Source organism: Rutilus rutilus (genome assembly GCF_951802725.1).
Source record: "Rutilus rutilus genome assembly, chromosome: 16".
In the NCBI taxonomy this organism is placed as follows: domain Eukaryota; kingdom Metazoa; phylum Chordata; class Actinopteri; order Cypriniformes; family Leuciscidae; genus Rutilus; species Rutilus rutilus.
This window is the reverse complement of record NC_140224.1, coordinates 19,419,674-19,442,296: the sequence shown is the minus strand read 5'-3', so window position 1 is coordinate 19,442,296 and position 22,623 is coordinate 19,419,674. Positions and strand designations below refer to the sequence as shown.

At 39.7% G+C, this 22,623-nt stretch overlaps 2 protein-coding genes across 2 annotated transcripts; one reads left to right on the top strand and one right to left on the bottom strand.

Annotated features, from left to right (window-relative positions):
- Nucleotides 1-3,264: 3,264 nt before the first annotated feature.
- Nucleotides 3,265-8,169, top strand: LOC311305734 (interferon-induced protein with tetratricopeptide repeats 5-like). The gene is made up of 2 exons (XM_084433546.1): nucleotides 3,265-3,396; nucleotides 5,378-8,169. Exons 1-2 carry the CDS (start codon nucleotides 3,383-3,385, stop codon nucleotides 6,816-6,818), a joined length of 1,455 nt encoding a protein of 484 aa, XP_084289672.1. The 5' UTR covers nucleotides 3,265-3,382; the 3' UTR covers nucleotides 6,819-8,169.
- Nucleotides 8,170-11,822: 3,653 nt separating this feature from the next.
- slc16a12b (solute carrier family 16 member 12b) lies at nucleotides 11,823-20,895 on the bottom strand. Its single transcript, XM_084433783.1, has 7 exons — nucleotides 20,754-20,895; nucleotides 18,909-19,157; nucleotides 17,160-17,263; nucleotides 15,547-15,690; nucleotides 14,843-15,437; nucleotides 13,595-13,854; nucleotides 11,823-13,320 (listed from the first exon to the last, which is right to left on the bottom strand). The coding sequence occupies exons 2-7, from the start codon at nucleotides 19,016-19,018 to the stop codon at nucleotides 13,088-13,090; spliced, it is 1,446 nt and encodes a 481-aa protein (XP_084289909.1). The 5' UTR covers nucleotides 19,019-19,157; nucleotides 20,754-20,895; the 3' UTR covers nucleotides 11,823-13,087.
- Nucleotides 20,896-22,623: the final 1,728 nt, after the last annotated feature.

The following is a 22,623-nucleotide window of genomic DNA, read 5'->3' as shown; positions in this document are numbered from 1 at the left end:
GGTCCTTAATGAAAAAACAATGCCATAAATCTATTGCATTTAACATTGTTCTTTCTAACAATATTTACATGTTTTATCACTGGCAAGTAGGCAAGTTGTATAGCTCTGCTTCCTCAAATGTACACAAAAATGATGTTAAAATTATTTGTTAGCATTCAAAAACTAAATTATTATTAGCAGTAGTTTGCTTCCACTGTGATTATTTAACATGCCCACCACTCAAGAAGTCTCAAAGAAAAAGAAAAAAAGAAGACCTAAATCGACACATTTCTATTGCTCACTTGAGTTGCTAAATAGCTGACATATCCTTTTGATTCAGTTTATGTTATACCTAATTCTGTGACCCAACCGAATTCTGTGACCTTAAGCGCTGTAGTGACGAAAGGTTTAAGGCCCAGATATACTCACGGCAAAGTTCTTTTTCGTTCTTTGCTTTGGGGTAAAAAGAAGTTTGAAATAGCGAGCATCATGACGCCGCCTAGGCTGCTGAGAGCGGCGTTTAGATTAATATGGTAATATGTTCTGCACGCTTTCCTTAAAAAAAAAAAAAAAAGCACAAAAAGCACAAAAATGAGACCAGTGAGAAAACAGTAGTGAAGAAAGCATCTGATCATTAGTGATGTGGATGTTTCCACGAGCACTGCAATTCTACATTCTAGTAAAGTCACGTCACTTTATACAATAGATTGTTTAAAAGCAAGTATAGCCTAGCCTTAGCCTGGTAATACCAAACTCTGCTACTTCGCTTTGACAGAGTCTGGAAGGGCATAATTGAAAAGCGTTTTCTTTCTCGCGGGGGGGGGGGGCTTGTCTGAAGTTTAAAATCATTGGTTACCCGTAAGCCGATCACATAACGTTTGGTTATGACGTGTGTTATGCGCCGGCTCAGCCGCATCGAACTTCCACTGTAAACACATGTATGATGCGAAAACAAAACCATTGAGTGAAATACCGGAGTGAACATGGCTGTGAACGACTTTTGCAGATTATGTGAAGTAAATCTACGCATCCACGGTACAATCAGCGTCTACGTCACGGCTCTCAGCCCGCCCTCTGTTCGTTGATTGGCTGGCTGTTTTGAGGCTGGAGGAAAACATGGGAGATAGGTCGCTATCTCAGACTGAGTACAGAAGCGAACTGAAATTGAGCGGAAGTACGAAGTCTGACGTAGTCAGGCTAGCCTAGCCTTACAGTAAAAATAAAATTTAAAAAAAGTGTCAGTATCTCTTTCAATTAGAATTTGAACTTTTCTTTATAGTAGAGCAGAATTTTTAACTATAAAGCAGCTCATGAGCTCAGAGTGTTCATGTTTTTTTACTCGCGGACATCCTGCCTCGAGGGACTAAACAGAAGAAATTAACCGGAGAAGATTTCAACAAAAAGAAGGCAGAGCCTCAGAGCACACCTACCTATTACGTAATCGCCAAGGACCAATGGTAGAGGCGTTTACTAGCCAGAGCAAACTTTTCCAGAAAGTTAGCACTGGCAAGCTGTTTCGAACTCCCGAATGAACACAAAACAAACTTGCTTTGCCCTGATTTTGTTAGAAATGACGCAACACAAGTTTGTTCTTCGATTTTGCTTGAAGTAGCCTATTGGGGTCTTTAGGGTTAAAGGATTGGGATTATAGGTCAATATAGAGCCTATACGGTCACATAATTCGTTGGGTCACAGACTTTGGAACAACACCGGTATTCCACGTACACATAATAATTCCATGAAAACTTGATAAGGACGCAGGCCTTCTCACCAGGCACATCGTGATTAAAGGACATTTGCAATAACAAAGAGTTGCATTTGTGAGGTCCTGCCTTCATCCCGCATCATAGTTGTGCTGAAGTTTAGTCAGATGAGCTATGTTTGTCTTATTTTCTTATTGCATGTGATCCAGCTGGGCCAGTTCATTGAGAGATTTGTCCTCTGTACAACTGCATTGGGTAAGAAGTTAAGTGATCCAGAATGCTGGCTTCAAATCATGATCATATTAGCATTTTTACATTTTCAAAAAAACATAACTTAGTAAGATTTATAAGCTGTTATCATGGGGACCAAAAATGTCCCCACAAGGACAAGCATGTGATCAGTTGAAGAAAAGAAAGAAAGAAGAAAAACCTGAACCACGCAATTATTAAAATGATTTTTTTTATATTATTAAATTAATAAATAAATATCTTACTATTGCAACATTTTACTGTAAAATAAAAAAATAGAGAATTTAATAATAATAATATTTAATAACAATAGCCTATATGTTATAACAAAACTAGTAACATTATTGTTATTATTTTATTATTATTAATAATAACAATAATTACTATCGCAATTATATATATATATATATTTTTTTTTTACTGAACATCAGTAAAATTACAATACTAACATTTAAAGTTGATTTAATTTCTCTGCTTTCAAACGTTAAACCATTGGACAGATTTCAAAACGATTCTATTACGAATTTGGGAAGATGATTTGCCCATGTTGTGTTCCCAAATGCAAATTATAAGCGACTCAAACACACAGAGTAGCATTTACTGTGAATTGAAACTGAAAATGAACATGCTGAAACATGCAGCGCGTCACCCTATGTTTATGATTACAACAGCGATTTGATGATCGCGCTAAGCCATATCACATTCCCACAACCATGCATTGTCAAAATTCATAAAAAAGGGTGTCGCGCGTACCCTCACTTTTTCTTGCGTGAAATTAAACGGATAATCACCATACAAAAAAAAAAAAAAAAAAAAAATAGAGCGAAAGGGCGATTTACAGTAGGCTAGCTAGGCTATTATATCTATCTATATAAAACATAGCCTATACTTTAGGCTATTTAATCCACAGGAAGACAAAACTATCGATTATTTTAAAAAAGAGGAAGCTATACAGGCTATGGAGCTACACTCTTCCAGCCTAGGTTGAAGTCATTGCGCAGCTACATTAACAACGATTTGGGATAAATACAATGTAACTTAATGGGAAACTATGAGAGCACTCTGGCGCTGCATAATTTTGAACAGCTCTGCGCTTTTTCGTACAAGAGTGACAAACTTCAATCTTAAAACAGCACGGCACGCAGCGGTCGCAAGTCAAAATAGATGTGTGTGTTTTTTTTTCAACAAGAGGTTAAATCAAATTTCACACAGCATCAAACTGCCAGTATATCGAATTAAATTTTGAGGTGACACCCAGGGTGGCCAATCAGATGTCAGGCGCGTCCAGTGCCACCCGTGACATATCTGCTCTGCCTCCAAAACTGCTCGGACACAAGCAGGAAACTGATCGAGCCTGACGCTTCTTTCAGGAAACGAAAGTTATACGCAGCATACTGAGCTTGTGCAGCAGAGCTGTCCCGTATCATTTCCCGCAAGCTACAAGAAAAAGGATGTCAGAGATGAGGTGAATACTGTTTCTATATATTATTTGTCTTGATTATGAAACTAAATTACAAAGGTTAATGCTATATAACAGTCTGGAAAGTTTTGAAATCTGGTCGAGGAGACCGAGGGAGAGAGACATATAGTTACAAAAAAATGCATAGCCTTATCTGACTTAAAAATACGATTTACAGGACAAAAACCAAATATGTGGAACGAAATTATAATTTCTTTTCAAGTTTAAAATCATGTTGTTAAATTGGTTAAATAAAAGAATGGTATCATATGAATCTTATGTTGATATAACCACATCAACTTTTCATCCAGGGTCCATGTAAAAAAAAAAAAAAGAAAGAAAAATGGAAGAAATTTAATGGCTATTCAGACAGACTCTTTCCCATAATCAGCAGCTATGGTGCAGCTTTCTCTTGGTTTCTACTGAAGATAAGCAGGGCTGGGCCAGGTAAATCAGAGGCTGCTCACTGCAGAGCAAATGGGTGGAGCTTATGTCTAGCTCCCCCTCACTAGACGTCCAGCGAGGAGGAGCGAATGTAATTTGGTCCTAATGGGTGGAGATACAGTATCCAACCACACCCTAACCCTACCCACAACTCTATCCCTCCACCCCATTAGACGTCCAGAGAGGTGGAGCTGGGTGACATTTGACTCTGCAGTGAGAGCCACTTGGGTAAATCCCTTAATGGCAAACTTCTTGCAAAACTTTGGCCACTGCTGGAAGAAATATTACTATGGTCTGCAGGGGGCACACTCTTTGCATCCACATTTACTAGTATAGTGGTGGGATATACTGATGAGCCATTATGAGTCTATGACCCGTCAGAGATAAAGCGAATATCGTTGATTATCTCCTAACAAGGCCACATATTAAGGTCTGGTTAGATTAGATGGTAAGCAAACAATCAGTTCTTTTAATCAACGTGATGGATGTTTAAGTCCTGAGCAAAGCTGACACAGGCAAGAGTATCTCTGAAACAGCAAGGCTTGTGGGTTGCTCCCGGTCAGCAGTGGTGAGAATTTACCAGCAGTGGTCCGCGGAGGCATAAACCACAAACCGGCAACAGGGTGTTGTGCGGCCAAGGCTCATCCATGCACAAGGGCAACGACGCGTATCCTGTCTGGTCCGAGCCAACAGAAGGTCTACTCTAAGGTCTACTAAATCTCAAAATTGTATTAATGGTTATGGAAGAAAAGTGTCAAATATACTGTAAAACAATATGTCCATGACGTCACCCGTAGTTTTCTGAAGAGCATTTTTGAAGCCCAAAGTGGGCGGAGCTGGCCGTCGCCATCTTGGCAGTGCGTCACCGCGCGTTATTCCTGGATAACCGAAAATGGGCAAAGGGGCGAGATTAGCTGAGGGCTAACTGACAACAGACAAACGGCTAGTAGTGACAGCAGCGGCAATCCACCTGTCACTCGAGTGGCCACGCCCCTAATTATGCAGAACTTTAAGGCTTAATATAATTTAAATGGATGAGTTATAAAAATAGATAAAAAATCACCCCCCTCACAGTTGTCATGAAGGGCAGAATTAGTTATATAGACCAAATGCACTTTTTGTACCAGGCTGTAAACATATTTTTTGTGCTGTAAAGTTGGGCATATTAACATGGGGGGGCCTATGGGATTGACTCTCTTTTAGAGGCTGTCTCTAGCAGCCAGTCGATGAATTGCAATTTAAGTCACTTCCATGTTGGATTCAAGAGAGAGACCGGAAGGTTGCCGTTTGGTCAAAACACACAGTGCACTGAACAATGACACGATTTTCTTTTAGAGCTGCTGTACAGACGAAATGAATTCATTTTCCTGTTTTCACTGTGCTGCTTTAAAACAATCTGTATTGTATAAAGCGCTGTATAAATAAAGGTGACTTGACTTGACTTCATGACAATGGTGTTCCCTGGTGGAAGTGGCCTCTTTCAGCAGGGTAATGAGTTGTTCATTTCATAATGAGTTTGCTAATTCATTTGTTTTCTTGTCAGTTCAATCCAGGAGAGTTTACAACCAAAACTGGATCAGCTGGAGTGTCACTTCACTTGGAACATTAAAAAAGTTGATCTAGTCTTAACAGATATCGTCAATAGGCTTGAGGAACAGGTCAAGATGGGTCTAGGGGGGGAGCTAGGAGTCGCACGAACTCACTGCTCTTTAGGATATGTGAGATTCCTTCTTGAGCAAAAAGAAGTGGCCCTTACCCACCTGCTGAAATCTGAGACACTCATTAAAGAAAACCTTGGAGAGAACTGTGACAAGACTCTAATTGTCACCTATGGAAATTTAGCTTGGATAAACTACCACATGAAGAACTACACAGAGTGTGAAAGTTACCTGATGAAGCTTCAGAAGATTAATGAAACACTTCCAACCGAGTCTTCACCTGTTCCAGAGGTGCTTGGTGAGAAAGGATGGGCCTATCTTAAATTCTCTCACAAATATTATGACAGAGCCGTAGAAGTTTTCCAGAAGGCCGTGGAACTGGATCCAGATAATAGCGAGTGGAACGCTGGTTATGCCAAGGCTCTGTATCGCATTGAACCTGGTACATCTTTCACTGTGGATTCACCTGCGATCAAACAGCTGAGACTGGCCATTGACGACAACCCAGATGATAATGCCTCAAAAATTCTTCTAGGAGTTAAACTTTTGTTTTGTTCCAAAAAGTTGATGAATGAGTCTGAGAAACTAATGGAGACAGCTCTGAATGGCTCTCCAGAAGATCCACATGTCATAAGGTATGTTGGGAAATACTTCAGGAATCAAGGATCTGTAGACAGGTCCATTGCACTGCTGATGAAAGCACTTAAAAGATCACCAGACTCAGGTTTCATACATCATCAATTGGCAATGTGCTACAAGACCAAGAAAATTAATTTACAGAAAGAAAAACGAGGAAGAGGAAGCCAGACTGAGGTAGACAATGCACGAAATCAGTGCATTACCTACTTAGAAAAGGCAACTTCTCTGAAAGCTTACTTTATCATTGCCATGTGTGAGCTTGCACTTCAATACGGAGAGAGACGTGAACTGTCCAAGGCAGACAATCTGTTCCAGAGAACATTTAAGACAGCTGGAGAGAAAAATGATAGTGTGCATGTAGTGCATTATTACTATGCTGAGTTCCAGCAGTACAGTTTTAAATGTGAGGACTCAGCAATCAGGCACTACAAGGAGTGTTTGAAAATGAATCCAAATTCTAGTGAGGGGGAAAGAAGTGCAAAGAAACTGATGAACATTGCCCAGAGATGTATCCAGGTTCGCCCAGATGATTGGAAGGCCAATGAAATAGTGGGATTCATTTATCAAATGAAAGGGGAAATGTTTGGGCACACCAAAAGCTATTCGGCCACTTCAGATAGCGAAGAAGATGATGAATACCATAGTAATCTTAGTGAGTGCCTTAAAGGATGCACAATTAATGATTAAAAAACCACTGGGCCTTAATTGTGCTCAGAAAACATGTGCATTCTTACTTTCGTTCTAATGAAATCCTGGTGAATCCTCATGATGAATCCAGGTGATTCCAACTGAGAGTGTCCCAGCAGCTAGTAATTTGCATAAAACATGCCTAAACTATGTCCATATAAGGGCATTGCGTCTCACATCTCTCTTTTTCTTGCTAGCTTGCTCCCTCTGTCATGCAAGCTCACTTCCGCTTGAGAGGAAGATCTTTGAGTAAAGCGTTGCATTTTCAAAACCAGATAAAGACATAATTATGGTGAATTCAGGTAAAGTGGGCTATTTAACCTTTAGTAATTGTACACAAATTCATTCATAAATTGACATTCACTGGTTATTTTATAATTGACCATGTGTAATTTACTTTAAAAAAAATAATGAAAACAGCAATAAGTGTTCAATCAGAGTCAAAGATGATGACTCCTTCAACTGTAAACTGTGTTTTAAGAAAATGTAGAAAAAAATCTTTAAAATACGGTTAAATTTAAGGGTTAGTTCGCCTTATTCGTTTATTTTGTTAGCCTATTTTTTGCATATGTTATAATCCATTTTTTTATTAAAAGTTCATTTTCATCAAAATTCTGTTACACTTATGCATGTTCTACATTTATGCATTTCACAGATGCTTTTAAGGTATATATTCTCCTGCATTCTCTTATGACAGAGCCCATGACCCTGGCATTGTTAACGCCATGCATTTGAGCTACAGGAACACTGTTGTTGTTTTACAAAAGCCAGATATACTATCAGTACTTGCAAATGAGTATACAAATTTTACAGTCTGAAGGGTAAAAATCCAAACCGGTTAATCCTAAAAAAAAATCCTAGCCCGTTTATACACAATCAACGGAGGATGCTGAAAAATTTCGCTCAACTCCGGATCAGAAGACAACAAATGCCAGTGCATTTTAAAATAAAAGTAAAATAATGCTTTTTTTTTTTTTGGTGCTTTTTTTGTCTTCTTTTTTAGCAACTCAGAACGTGTCTTTTGAAATGATGTATTAAATGATGTATAAAATAAAAATCATTTTAATTTTGAAAATGAAATGTTTCATTTGAATATGGTGTTCAGTAATGAGTATTTTAATGTGTCATTGTAGGGAACACATTGTAGGAATGTTGGATGTGTCATTATAAGTGCAATTATAATTTGTGTTAACATGTGGGCTTTAGTTATACAGTAAACTTGTATCACTTTTACAAATATACTACAGAAAATATTTGATGCAAAATCTTTTTGTGTGCTTTTTGTGTTTGAAAATTTACAAAATGACCTGCCTGTATTGATTTTACTAATAAAAAATGTCACTTGATGTCATGTATGATTCTGTAAGTTTATTTGAGCAAAAGGGTTTGTTTCACAGGATACACTGATCACAATCATGTTGGTTGTCAGACTGATGTTGGTATTGTATTATTAAATTAAATTGAACATGACACATTACTGACCTCAATCACAGGTATTGATATTGATCAGTCAATATCTTTTTTGAGTTACAAAGAATTATTTTCACTGACAGTGGTGTATGTTGTCTCTGGTACTACCGTGAACCATCTAAAGTATCACTGAAGAACGTCTCGGTTACGTATGTAACCCTCGTTCCCTGAGTAGGGAACGGAGACGTTACGTCGGATGACGACGAATGGGGTTTCGCTTAGAAAGCCTATCATCTTCGAGTATATAAAACGAGCCAATGGCAATAAAAATGCCATGGGTCTGCGGAATTTGCATAGCGTATCTCCGCCCCACCCTGGGGGTATATAAGGAAGTGCGCTAGCAACATGCAGATATGTCTTCGCTGAGGAGCCGAGACTGAACTCAGGCGTTCCAGCGGTACAGCGGAAGTGGCAGGGAGACGTAACGTCTCCGTTCCCTACTCAGGGAACGAGGGTTACATACGTAACCGAGACGTTCCCTTTCGTTGTCACTCCGAGTTACGTCGGATGACGACGAATGGGGTTCCCAGTGTAATCACGCCACCTCTCGACTGTCTTCCAGTGCCCTGCGTAAGTCTGAGCTCCCTGTCGTGAGACTAGCACGGACGAAGGAGTCCTACTTAACACAGGAATACCAAGGTACACTGGGAAGCATATCTCAGTGGAAATATGCAATCATGCCCAGCCCGAAGGGGGGGACTTAAGAATACACATATGACCCGAAGGAACTGCATATGGAGAATCACTGGGGTGTCCAGCCGCAGGTGGAATATTTCAACCCCAGGGGTGGCAAGGTGGCTTGCCGAGGGAAAGACACATGCTCAGAGAGGCTTACAGTGGAATACACATGTGGGGGTCGCCCAGAGGGGGAACCATGCACATGGAGGCACCTAGCCAAGCGCGAAAGCTGCCGGTGGCATAACTCTGGCGTTGACGTCGTCAGTGCTGGAGGAGACTCAGGGCTTATAAGGCTCACCTGAGGAGAATATCGCACGTATCCCATCCGTGGAGAGGAATGGCGAGCAAGCGAAGACACCTGAGCAGAATCTAGTACCGGCTAGTTGAAGCGAGTACATGAGAAGAAACTGGCTCCACTCTGAGATTATAGAATCTCGCGAATGTGTTAGGTGTCGCCCAGCCTGCAGCTCTACAGATGTCTGTTAGAGAGGCGCCATGCGCTAGAGCCCAAGAGGATGCTACCCTCCGAGTGGAGTGAGCCTTCACACCAAGGGGGCACGGACGACCTTGCTGCTGGTATGCCAAAGCAATGGCGTCCACTATCCAGTGAGACAACCTTTGCTTGGAGAGAGCCTTTCCCTTCAGCTTCCCACCATGACAGACAAAGAGCTGGTCTGAGGTCCTGAAACACTGCGTTCTGTCTACGTAAGCACGGAGGGCGCGTACTGGACAGAGCAGTGCCAAGGCTGGGTCTGCCTCCTCCAAGGGCAGCGCTTGCAAGTTCACCACCTGGTCCCGCAAGGGAGTGGTGGGAACCTTGGGCACATATCCAGGCCGGGGTCTCAGGATCACGTGAGAGTTAGCCGGCCCGAATTCCAGGCACGCTTTGTCAACTGAAAATGCCTGCAGGTCCCCTACCCTCTTGATGGAGGCCAATGCAACCAGGAGCGCTGTCTTCATTGACAGGAACATAAGCTCCACTGATTGCAGAGGCTCAAAGGGAGCACTCTGCAGGGCAGTTAAAACCACTGAGAGGTCCCAAGAGGGAAAGAGAGGAGGGCGGGGAGAATTTAGTCTCCTCGCTCCTCTCAGGAACCTGATGATCAGGTCGTGCTTCCCTAGAGACTTACCTTCAACTGCATCGTGATGTGCGGCAATGGCGGCAACATACACTTTCAGGGTGGAGGGAGACAGCCTTCGCTCCAACCCTTCTTGCAGGAAGGAAAGCACGACACTGATCGGGCATTTCGTGGGTTCTTGCTGTTTAGAAGAACACCAGTTGACGAAGAGGTTCCACTTCAACGCATAGGCATGTCTCGTGGAGTATGCTCTAGCGGAAGTGATGGTAGCCACCACCGCAGGTGGTAGGGTACTCAACCTACCTCCTCCATTCCAGGAGCCACACATGGAGGTTCCAAGATCGGGACGAGGGTGCCAAAGGGTGCCCCGTCCCTGAGAAAGCAGGTCCTTCCTCAGAGGAATTGGCCAGGGAGGTGCTGTCGCGAGGAGAACTAGTTCTGGGAACCAGGTGCGGTTGTGCCAATACGGGGCAACCAATATTACCTGCTCCTCGTCCTCCCTGATCTTGCGCAAAGTCTGCGCAAGGAGGCTCACTGGGGGAAAACGCATACTTGCGTAGGCCCCACGGCCAGCTGCGTGCCAGTGCATCCGTGCCGAGCGTGCCCTCGGACAGGGAATAAAACAGGTCGCAGTGGGACGAGTCGTGGGAGGTTCTCTTAGGAGGCTCTTTTAGAGATTGGAAAAGCTCAACAGAGTGCCGAAACGCCCAGGGAGAAACACACTCACTGTCGGCAGATCACTGCACAGACCAGCAGCAGGAAATGCGATCTCGCTGGAATCCGCCGTCACACCAACACTCTGAAGAGCCGCTCGTCTCGAAGAGATTTGAGATGACATTCAAAAGGCTTGTGGAGTGAAGTATTGAACTTGGCTCCGAAGCGAAAACATATCTGCATGTTGCTAGCGCACTTCCTTATATACCCCCAGGGTGGGGCGGAGATTCCGCAGACCCATGGCATTTTTATTGCCATTGGCTCGTTTTATATACTCGAAGATGATAGGCTTTCTAAGCGAAACCCCATTCGTCGTCATCCGACGTAACTCGGAGTGACAACGAAAGGGAACTGTTAAAGTGTAGCAAACTCATGATCATAACAAAAGGCATTACTGAGCAAAAATACCATACGATTTTAAAACCCTTTGAAGAACAGGAGCAAAGTCCTCTGGAGTTTTCTAGAGTCCTCCTCAGCATTAAACAATATAACGAGGCGATATAGGAGCACATAAATCTTTCCACCCCATGATAACAGCACAAAAATACTATTAAAATTATAATTTGAAAAATACTTTAATTAAAAAAGTATTTATATTAACTGCCTGCAGCATAGGTATTTGACAACCATCTGTGGTTCCCAGTGGTTTACAACACATAGTTTAGAATGATGTGATTAATTTACAACAAAACAAAGGAATAATGCCTTTAATCTCAGTGCCAATTTATTTTCTGACAATTCATTTTTGTAAATTAGAATGTGTGCAAAGGATTGTGGGTGACTGGAGGACACAAAGGACACACGTGTAACCCGTTGTATCACTCTAGTGTTGGGCTCTAAATTAACTGATCAGGTTGAAGGGGCACAGTAGCATTACAATATAGCCTAGTTAACGTCTAAGTTCGTAAGGAGGATTTGAGACAGCAATTTCACTACAACTTGTGAAATTAAGGAAATGTATTGTATTGGTACCAGTTCAAAGTTTGTAAACATACAATCAATAGAACAAAAAAATACAATCAGGCCTGTTTGGTATGACAAATAAAATAAATGGTTCCCCAAACACAGTTCAGAAAGTCTTTTCCTTGTGTTGTTATTAAATATATATATATATATATATATATATATATATATATACTGTATATATATATATAAATATAAAGTCTGATCCTTCCAGGAAAGAAATATTGAAGTAGAAAAAAATTCTAAACTTTATAGCATAGAGTTCTATAGGGAGAGTCTAAACTTATGCATAGCACTGTCATTTCCCTGGTGTACAAATACTTCCTCTTTGGTTCAGTTCAATATCGGTCATTGCCAATGTTAGTTGTGTTTATGTTACTGGCTACCTTCCTGAGTATTTGAGTTTGCTATTAAAGGACTATTTTGCAAGATATCCTGTTTCAAGTATCTTTGGATTCTAAGACCTGTGACACAGCCATTATAGCTATACATTTTTAAACCTGTATTTCTTTGAAAAATAAAAACACTGCTTTTTGTGTGCATTGTGTGTTAAGAAAAAAGTTTTTACCAGTAACTAATATCAATCGTGAGATGATGCAAGCCACACTTTATACTCTTGAAAATTAAAAACCAATATATATTTTTTATGGTTTTATATTTTAACCCAGTGAAATCGATGGAATTCACTATTACTAAAACATTACTACACATTTAGTTCAGACTGTTGACATCAAGATCTAAAGGTTATAAATTAGTCCCATGGCTTAGTAGCATCCATTATATCTTCAGTCTCTTGCTTAAGTCTCAATAAACTCATTTGTTATCCAAAGAAATGTTGAAGAACTGCTAGTTGTAGCAAACATAAAAAGGCATTGCTGAATAAAAATATCAGACCTTTACAAACCATTCGCAGAACAGGGGCAAATGCTGCAGCAATACAGCAGCTCAGACTGTCCAGATATCTAGGGTTCAGCACTGTCCTCTACTGACGTAAATAACGTACTACAACTGGAGCTTCAAGTATAATAACCTACATTTGTAATTCCATGTCCACAGAAAAAAAATGTCCACAAGAAAAACTCACTGAATACTGACACATTATTATAAAATATGAGACACAAAGAAAATAGATCAAATGTAAGTCTTGTGTTGTAACCCACTTTCTTTAAAGCATGCAACTGTACATGAGAATAAATGCTTTTGAACAAAAAGTCAACAAAAGGCATGAGAAATTTTTCATACACAAACAATTATTTTCCCAATTAAACATTATTAATGACTCTATATATCTAACAGTATTTCATAAAATTGATTAAACAAAGAAATAGACATTTAAAAAAAAAAATACAAATATTTATTCCAACGCTATGAAGTTGCTGGTATAATTATCATCAAGTCTTTATTTTTAGAACTATAATAGTCCACTTGTTTGCCTTCGCATGACACCAATTTTGGGTCTTTGCTCAGGCTGTTCTTTCGGTTTCTCCGGCAATGCCGAATGACGGCAACTGAGAACAGCAGGAGAGAGCTTGCGATCAGGGCGAACCCACTCAAAAAGAATGTCGCCGTGTAAGTCCCTGTGGTGTCAACCAACCAACCTATATAACAAAAATTAAATAACAAATAAATCACATGATTACCTCACAGCTTTTTTAAAGTAACATTTATCCTACCAAGAAAAGAACTGTTTTTAATATGGTGAATTGAACAGTTTTGTTGGGTAACATGTCTCTGTACATTAACAGTTTACCACTTATTGGGCTATTTAAATTGGGCACGTCATTACAAAGCGACAATTGTGGTTAATGTTTTTTTCTTTATAATTCCAGGTAGTTTTTAACCTATCAAAATGAAATAATTTGAGGCCTTTACCTCCAATGGGTGGGCTGACCAGATAGGGAAGAGCGTGGAGGAAGTACACAACCCCGAGAGCTGAAGAGAGGTATGTTGTCCCTACAACATCTGATGTTACCACAGGAATAAGGGCAACATAGGCTCCATCAAAGTACCCATAGAGCACAGAGAAGGGTACCAGCAAGACAAATGTGCGTAAAAGGGGGATAAAAAGACAACATAGTCCCTCCATTCCCACAGCAAACATGTAGCATATATTCCTGTACTTCTTTAGACACCTGGGAGAGATACAGAAAGGGTTAGTCAGCATGATCTGGGGCCGGTTGCATAAACATAGCCATTATGTTAAGACAGTGTGTTAAGTTCTAGTATAACCCACTAGCAGTTAGTAAGGGGCAGTCAGTCCTGGTTTTAGGTATCAAATTAGGCTAATCTACATTTTTATGTAAAAAACTATGAACAGTCTTAAAGAAAAAATGTGCATGTCTAACTTGTAAGACTAGTCTTAAAGGTTTATGCAACCATCCCCATAAGCAAACACTCAACATTCTGTTTGGTTTCCTAAAACCTGAGGGTGTTTTTACACAACTTTTTACACCATTTAAAAAGGCTTCAATTTAATGAATGTCAAAAATGTCACCATATTTTCCTTATTCCTTGAATACATGTATACACATCTTAAACATTATTATTAAACTTTTAAAAGTTGTAAAAACAAATTACATTTTTTTTTTTTTTTTTTTTACAAATATGTATTGTTATTTGAATTTATAATTCATAATTCATTAAAAAATGTTGGGGAGTCACACAACATGGCATTTTACAACCTGATATTTTAAGAGACTTATTTACATAATCAATGAGGGTCTGCAGGGGTCTTCTCTATGACATAATTTCCTGTTTTGTTTTCATTTCTGCTTGTTGGTCGTACCACATGACTTTGATTAGGCAATATAAAAAAGAAGTGAAGCTTTTTTGTTAACTTTTTTTTAATAAATAATAATAAACGATGATGCTAAACTACTAGGCTTATGACCCCCAAGAATTTAATTAATCTTAGAATAGGTGTATTAATGTCACTGTATTGAGATCTGGACAAAACAATGCCATTGACCCAGTTGCTTATTGGATAACAAAATCGGTTCTTAGAAAAAAAAGATAATTAGATCTGAAGAAAAGAAAAAACAAACATTTTCCTTAGTCAATAAATGACCTATTCCTGTTTTTGACTAATGCAATATTAACACAGTTCACAAAACAACATACCTCATGTCAGTGAGCCAGCCAAATGTGATGTTGCCAACGATGTCAATGACCCCTAGTATGGACATCAGGAACGCAGCATGCTGATGACCGACACCTACATCCAGCGCGTAGGGCACTAGGTACACAAATGGAAGACTGCACCCACTGGCCAGCAGCAGGAAGGAGCCTGACAACACCATGAAGTCAGGCATAAGGAGGAAGTGGTATTCTTGCATGGACTGAAGGCAGCGTTGTTTAGCATTCACTTCTAATTTATCGCCTGCAGCATTCCCCATATGTACGCCATTTACCGCAGGCGACTTAATGCTATACCCACACTCTGAGTCCACTGGAAGAGGACAGGCCTCCTCTTCCTTTAGAATGATGGGCCGTAACAGAGCTCCACATACACACAGGTTAGACACAAAGCCCCCTAAAATGAGGAGGGCTCCACGCCATGAATAGTGTTCGATTAGCAGCTGCACTACTGGGGCCAGGATGAAGGTCCCAATGCCACTGCCAGACATGGCAATGCCATAGGCCAAAGCCTTCCTCTCACAGAAATAGATCCCGACCATGGCGATGGCTGGAGTATAGCAAAGGGCAAAGCCAAGCCCTAAAAAAAGAAGGATATAAAATAAAACCATAAACATGCTGAACTTCTACATTCTAAGTGCCGCGCATGGGTCTGTAGATCAGTGTTTTAGGGATCTTGGGGCTCTTACCAGTTACCACTCCCAGGGTAAGGTAAAGATATTCCAGACTGGTGGCGAAGGAGCTGAGGACTAATCCTATTGAGGCCAGGAATCCTCCTAGTATTACAGCTACACGGCATGACAACTGATTCCCAATCAGGCTTCCGAGTGGAGCTGCAAAGTAACGTGAATAAATGTTGTGCTCATACCGAACAATATGTTCGAAATAATAAAAGTCATATTTAAATAATATTTATTGTAAGCAGGGTTTCCATCCACAGCCACTACTTTGTAAACATTACTGTCATTCCGTGTCAACTCAACCAGAGGTCCCCGGCTCAAATTTTTGATTTTGATCATTTTTGGTGAAAGAAATATATAAATGAAGAAGAAAGCCAAAATATTAAGTAATCCACGATTTTGTAGAGGGGGGGTCAAAATTACAATCTTCATCTGAGATTTGGAGCCAAATTACAGGGGTGTAAAAATGACTTTAGAAAGATGGCAGCATCATTACTTTATTTTTTACACAGAGATTGGTAGGTCTATTGGTAAAATCTGTTGACTTTAGCAATCTTTGTTGCATTATATGCCAACAGTGACAGTTCAAAAAATGGCAAAAAGCACTTCTTGTGTTTGCATGCCTGTGACTCAAGAAGTATTAAAGATGTATTAATATCCTTTTAGATTCTGGTTCTTTAAAAACTTTCCTTTTGGTAACTTCACTTTAAAGACCCTTGATGGTTCAATCCCAGAGATACTGACATGTTAATGTGGCTCCATGTGACTCAGTAATACTTTTATTCAGCAAGGACGCATTAAATTGTTCAAAAGTAAAGAGACTTATTCATACAAAAAATGCTGTTGTTTTGAACTTTTATTCATCAAAAAATTCTGAAAAAAAGGTTTCTACAAAAATATTAAGCACCACCACTGTTTTCGACATTGCTTATAATAAGAATATATTCTGAAGGATCATGTGACAATGAATACTGGAGTAACTGCTACTGAAACCTCAAACTTTTGAACGGTAGTGTTTTTTTGAACAAATTTTGAAATATTACAAAATTCGCTCAGATAATTGGTCACTATTACCGTTATTATTAAGCTGCTCTCTCCTATTACATGACAACATACAGTATTACAACAGACTGTTTATGATTTGCAAACTATGTGCTTCCACAGACCCCTGACAAAAACAAATCAGCCTTGTGATAAAAGAGAACATGTCAGCCAAACATGAAATTGGAAAGCTTTATGTACTGTAATAACAGCATTTCTTACGTCTTTTGTTTACTAGTCAGCAGCCTTAAGAAGGCCTTTCCTTTGCAATGTAATTCTTAAGATTGCTGCACTGTCAACAGCAGACAGCGCCGGGTGTATAGGAAAGCAAACAGGCCTGTTTTTTTGGGTCAAGCTTGCGACACTGCCGTGTCCTCTCAAGATGTTCTCTGTGTGTTGCTGACTTCAAGAGAACGTTTTGAGCCTCCCACAGGCTGCAGGTCTTGCTTAGTTTCTTATGTAACAGTATTGTCTCAGATGTGCAAAAACTTTCTCACTGAGTTCTGCAGATGGAAACCCTATTTTAGACTGTGATGCGCTAATGTGTGATGGTTTTAGTGTCAAGTATGACGTTTCCTTACCACACAGCATGGTTGTGCAGTCCACTAATGAATGAATCCATGCCGTCCCAGAGTAATCTCTTCCAAAGTGCATCTGAAACTCAACAAAGAATATAGAGATGCATCTGGAAAAGAGAAAAAAAAAAAAAAAAAACTCTGATCAGACAGAACACACACAAGTTTGTGGTCTTTAAAGGACCATATTGTGACACTTCAGACTAACAACACACTTTAAAGTCCAGTGCCATTCACAACCAGTTACTATGAACAGCCGTGCAGATCGTGGGTGTCTGGATATGAAAGGCTGAGACGGGGTAATGAGGCACAAGCCTCTGCAGTGCCTGTTCAGCACCTGAACAAACAAAACTAGATCACCAGGCAGGTCACTCGGGTCAGAGCATTCAGTGTGGTTATGACAGCCAGCAACTCTCACGTCTTCCGCCACTGATACAGACGTGTCTGGCCATCGGCCATTAAAGAAGGAGATGTCCTTCAGGCAACCATTCCACAATTAGTGTGAAAACGCCATTGGCTTGGCCAAGGTGCAGACTCAAAGAGTAAAATCTTACTTTAGGACTAAAGTAAGTCACACATGTGTAACACACACATACTTGAATGATAAGAGCTTTTTAAGGAGTTGAGGGCAGAGAACAGAATATCCATAAGATAAAAAAGAGGTTAAAAAGGCACATCTGAAAACCACTGGCTGCACTTTAAGCTCAAAAAGAGTTTCATCATCTGGTAATCCTCGGGTTGATTATTACCACTTATCTCAGCAGGACTTAAGAAATGGTCAAAAGAATGCTTGTTTCAGAGGTGAGGTCAAATTAACTGTTTTGTTCTTGCCAGCCTGCTTGCAATTTCATCCTAGTAAACGACAAAAGTCTTTGCAGATCTGTTCTTCAGGTTCTCGTGTTTCACACCTTTACCTGTCAGATGATGTACATGCGCATTTAAATGTATGATGAAATAATTTCAGGGTTTAAACAGTACAGTCGGTAGAATACGTTCACCACCCCAGGGGTAATGTCACAATATTGCTAAATGGAACAGCTCATCTAAAGCAGTATAAAAGGAAAACTTTACCTCTCACCACATAGTACTGTATATAGAAAAATCGTTGATAGTAGCAACAAATGACACTTACAACAGCACATTACAAAATAAACACACAAATGTGTTAACCAGTCAAAGCAGTAAAAACCACTTCTAAGAGGCTAATAGATGTAAAAACAACACTCTGTTATCTATATCCAAGTGCGAACGCCTGGAAGTTGTTTACATGTCAGTCAAATGTAACCTGACCTCGAAGGCTGCCGCAGAAACACCAGATAGTGCTTGTCACTTTGTGAACCAATGACTCATTATAGCTAATTCTCAGTGTGAACTAAATATAGCGTTCTGTTGTGCCACATGTACTGTACTATACAAGAGTATGTACTATTTGACAGGTTAAACCCATTTGAGGAACAACTCCAGACATTTTTAAGGGCAGAAGGTTTACGAGACTGTTTTTTCTTATTGTATGTTTACTTTATATTTGCATTATGTGTTTGTTTTTTTAAAGATTTAAATTCTATATACATTTTTGGTCACTAAAAAAAGAAAGTTTAAGAGCGACAATATTCTTCAGCTATTCATTTTTATTAAGAAACAGGCAGGTTAAAACCTGTGGTTTAATTATAGCTGAAAACAACACACCTATCCCTATACCAACATGTTCTAGTTCTATTTAACAACAGCATACACTCTAAAAAGAAAAAAGCTTACCTTGTAACAGCTCTTGTGCAAACAGTTACCACAAAGCAGCCAGCCACGATCATCCATCCCCACCCTCCATCTGGAGGAAGGACCCCACCTTTCTTCCTTTCCTGAGCCATGGAGTCTGTCCTTCCCACCGATTTTATTTCCTTCAAACTCCAGAACTCCCAGTCCCAAACACACGCTACACCTCTCTGCCGCCACACTCACTGGTCATGGAATTCCTTCTGCAGATGTGAGGCCCGGTCAGTGAGTCCGCTGAGCGCAAGATGACACACACAGCAAAACAGGCAGGAGTAAGTAACAAGCTCAGCTAAAATGATTAACAGGCACGATGTGATGGGTGATGCACATCTTCTGTTAATATGCAGAAAATGTGACATCTTACAGGTTTGGAGCTGCTTTTTGGTCTTACAAATGATTCACAGAGAAAAGTGAAATGTTGCATGACTGCATTCATGGGAAGTGTTTCTGAGGCCATTCTAACTGATGGGTTGCCATATTAACTTGAGACCTTGCAGTTTGCCTTCCTGACCCTTCTGACTCTTTTGGCCCAATTGAAAAGCTGATCTATATATATTTTTTAATGATTTTAAAATAATTTTGACATAGGCCTAGCTCTGTCCAGACAGCAACATAGTTTCGCCCAGATCCGGCCCACATCTGGTACGTGTGGAATCCACATGTTTTTGGTGTATGAAAAAAAAAATAGATGTTGACACTAGTTACTTTCAATCTATTAAAATCAGTGACACCGGTGTGGAAAATTTGATGCAAACTAGAGCCATTAAGCGCTAAAAACAATAAATGAAGAGTTCAGATGCAAAAGCCTCTAAGTGCCATCTGAAATTTTCTTCTAGAATGATCATTTTTATCAAGCTTGTATATTTAAGTTCAGTAATTTCACTTTAAATGGCAATGAAAATTACCTATGAATTGTCATTTAAGTGAAATTACTGTGCTTTGTCATACACAATGTACACTGTAAGGATAAGATGAATCCAGTTGTTTTCCCTTATTATGCAACTGAACTTGTAGTTTATGAGTCTTCTAGTCTAGATATCAGCCGACTGTGGGAACAGTCCCAATTCCACATTATTTCACAGCAGCATGAAAAACACACGTCAGCTCAATAGATTTCTTTGAAATTAGGCTTGTCTAATTGTGACAAGTTGACAACTGATGATTTCAGGGCTTATGCACTCCTCCTCTCCCTCTATTCAAAGTATGCCATGTCAGTATTTAGCAAATTATATGTGTCTGTGTCTCAAATCTGATCTTTGACATACAAATCAGTCACATGCTAGGACTTGCAAAGAGCCGCATTGGTGGATTTAAAGTGGTTCCCTTCAGAAGTTGTCTACAAGAGAGGTGGAAAAAACAACCAATATGGGAGTCACTGGAGAGCATTTTATTTTTAGGTTTTGTTTTAGATTTGCATTAATTTCATTTCGCACCTGCAAGTTTTAAAGAACATTTGTGGTACATTTGCCTAATTAGCAAATAGGTTAACCTTAGACAGTTTAGTGTGAGAGTTTTTTTTATATATCTAAAAGTAAGTGCAAATACATTACATCTGGCACACAACATATTATTATTAAAAATTTTTAGAGGTTTATTCTTGACATTTGTTAACATTTAGCTACATAGTTGTTTGTCTTTAAAATAATACAACAAATGTTAAAGAAATTAATAATAATAATAATAATAATAATAATAATAATGAAAGAAAACTGAGAAAAAGTTTTGTTTTTCTTTGAACAGCTAAATATAAGTTCACAACTGCAACACGACTCGCGTGTTGAAACCAGATGTTTGGAAAAACTTCTTAAATGGGGAAATTGAGGCACTTACCATTTTATAAAATAACCGCAGACACGGTCCACACGGTCCCCATTCAACTCTTTTGCAATCACACGAGCTGGTCCTGACGTCTGAAACTCTTCTGTACATTAATTTAATTGAGTTGGTGCAGCGATCATCGTCATCCTGCGGCTTCCACCAATGAACAAGTTTGCAGCTGCGGGAACGTCACGGCCACGGCGTTTGAACGTGTTAAAGCGTGCGAGCTGTGAACCTACTTACCTCAGTTTCCACTCCCCCTTACACGTGAAAAGAAAATTATGCAAGTATGCATGGCAGTGTGTCGGATTTCCTACTCTCACTTGAAATACGGGCTGTTTGGGAGTTGCCCCTACTGGTTGTGGGGGAACAACGCCACTGTTTACAAACATGCTCACATACCATTTAATAGGCCTACAGTCTATTTTTATGTTGCTAGTGTCATTCAAATTGTTTTGATTACCATTAAATAAAATTCTTATAGACACATAAAAGATAAGTCAATGCATTCATCATCATCATCATTAAAGTTACCATCAAATTAAAATGGGCAATTCTTATATTTATACAGTAAATTCCACTATTCATTACAAACGATTTATCCTTGCACGTTATTATTTTTTCTTTAATTAAAGGGTAACTAAACACTAAAACAACTTTTTTTTAGTTAATGATCTGTAAGACTGGGACTTTATTAGCGCTGTTCATTGATTCGAGTAATTTTTTTGACATTTGGGTATAAAGTGTTTTAATTCTACAATATATGGTGTAAAAACGTGTGAGTACTGCCCTCTTCAGGTTGAACGGTGGTTACTGCAGATGAATTTTCCTATTGGAAGTTGTGGTGGTGCCCTGTGACATAAGAGGGTACCAGCTCACCATACCCTTGGTACAAGCTACCACGCCCTTGGCAGCCCCTCTATAAAAGCATCTTGTTCCGTCAAATCCACTGTAGCGAGTCAGGAGTTGGAATTGCGATTACTGAAAACGATCAGGATAGCGTATATTAGCATAGCATTTATATAGTTATTTCGATTATTTTGTGTAGCCTAGGCATACCTGTCAGCATTAGCATTAGCTTTATCTGTAGTAGCCTACAGTGGTTAGGATGGGACGTAGTAGTGTTGCTGGTTGAAGCACTGCAGCACTGTAAAACGACGCGAGTGCCAAACGCTGCTCCTCCTGCATGGGCTCCATCACTACAGCGGCGTCTTGGTGAGTGAACGTATATTTTTATTCACAATTTATGTTCTTCCTATTAGGTTAAACTCGGGGGTCGACAAACTGGATTTTTTCTGGTTTTGCTGGATTTTTTCACATAGCAGCAACATAGACTTAAAATACTCCGTATTTATGGTCATACAGACTTAAGAAATATGAAAGAATAAACTGTTTAATGTCTACTTTTTTATGTGTCCACTTACAATCGAAACAAAACATTGTCCTTTTGTAAAATAAAGAAAATAAACAGGGTATGCTTTCTGCCTCTCCGTCTCCGTGAACTTTTTTTCTGGAGTAGGCTACGTCTCTAAACTTAAACAAAACTCAGCGAATGCTAGTCACACAGGCATATAATCATTTAAGTCTCTGCTATTAAATTATCTAATTAAAAACGAAAACAAATATTATCTGTTTATGTAATCTGTATGAAAAGATACAGATGTCAGTCGTTCTCATGGCAACTCATCTGCTAACGTGAACATGCCTACAGAGAGCGCGCGCTATTGAAACGGGTCTCAGGTACACGCCCCCCCGCACAGCCCCGCCCTCTGTTCGTCCCCTCTATCTCCGCTGGGCTCTGCCCACTTTTCCAGCATTTTTCAAATATTGCCAGTAGGTGGAGTCAGGCTCTGACCAGGGGTTGAGTTACCCCATAGATACA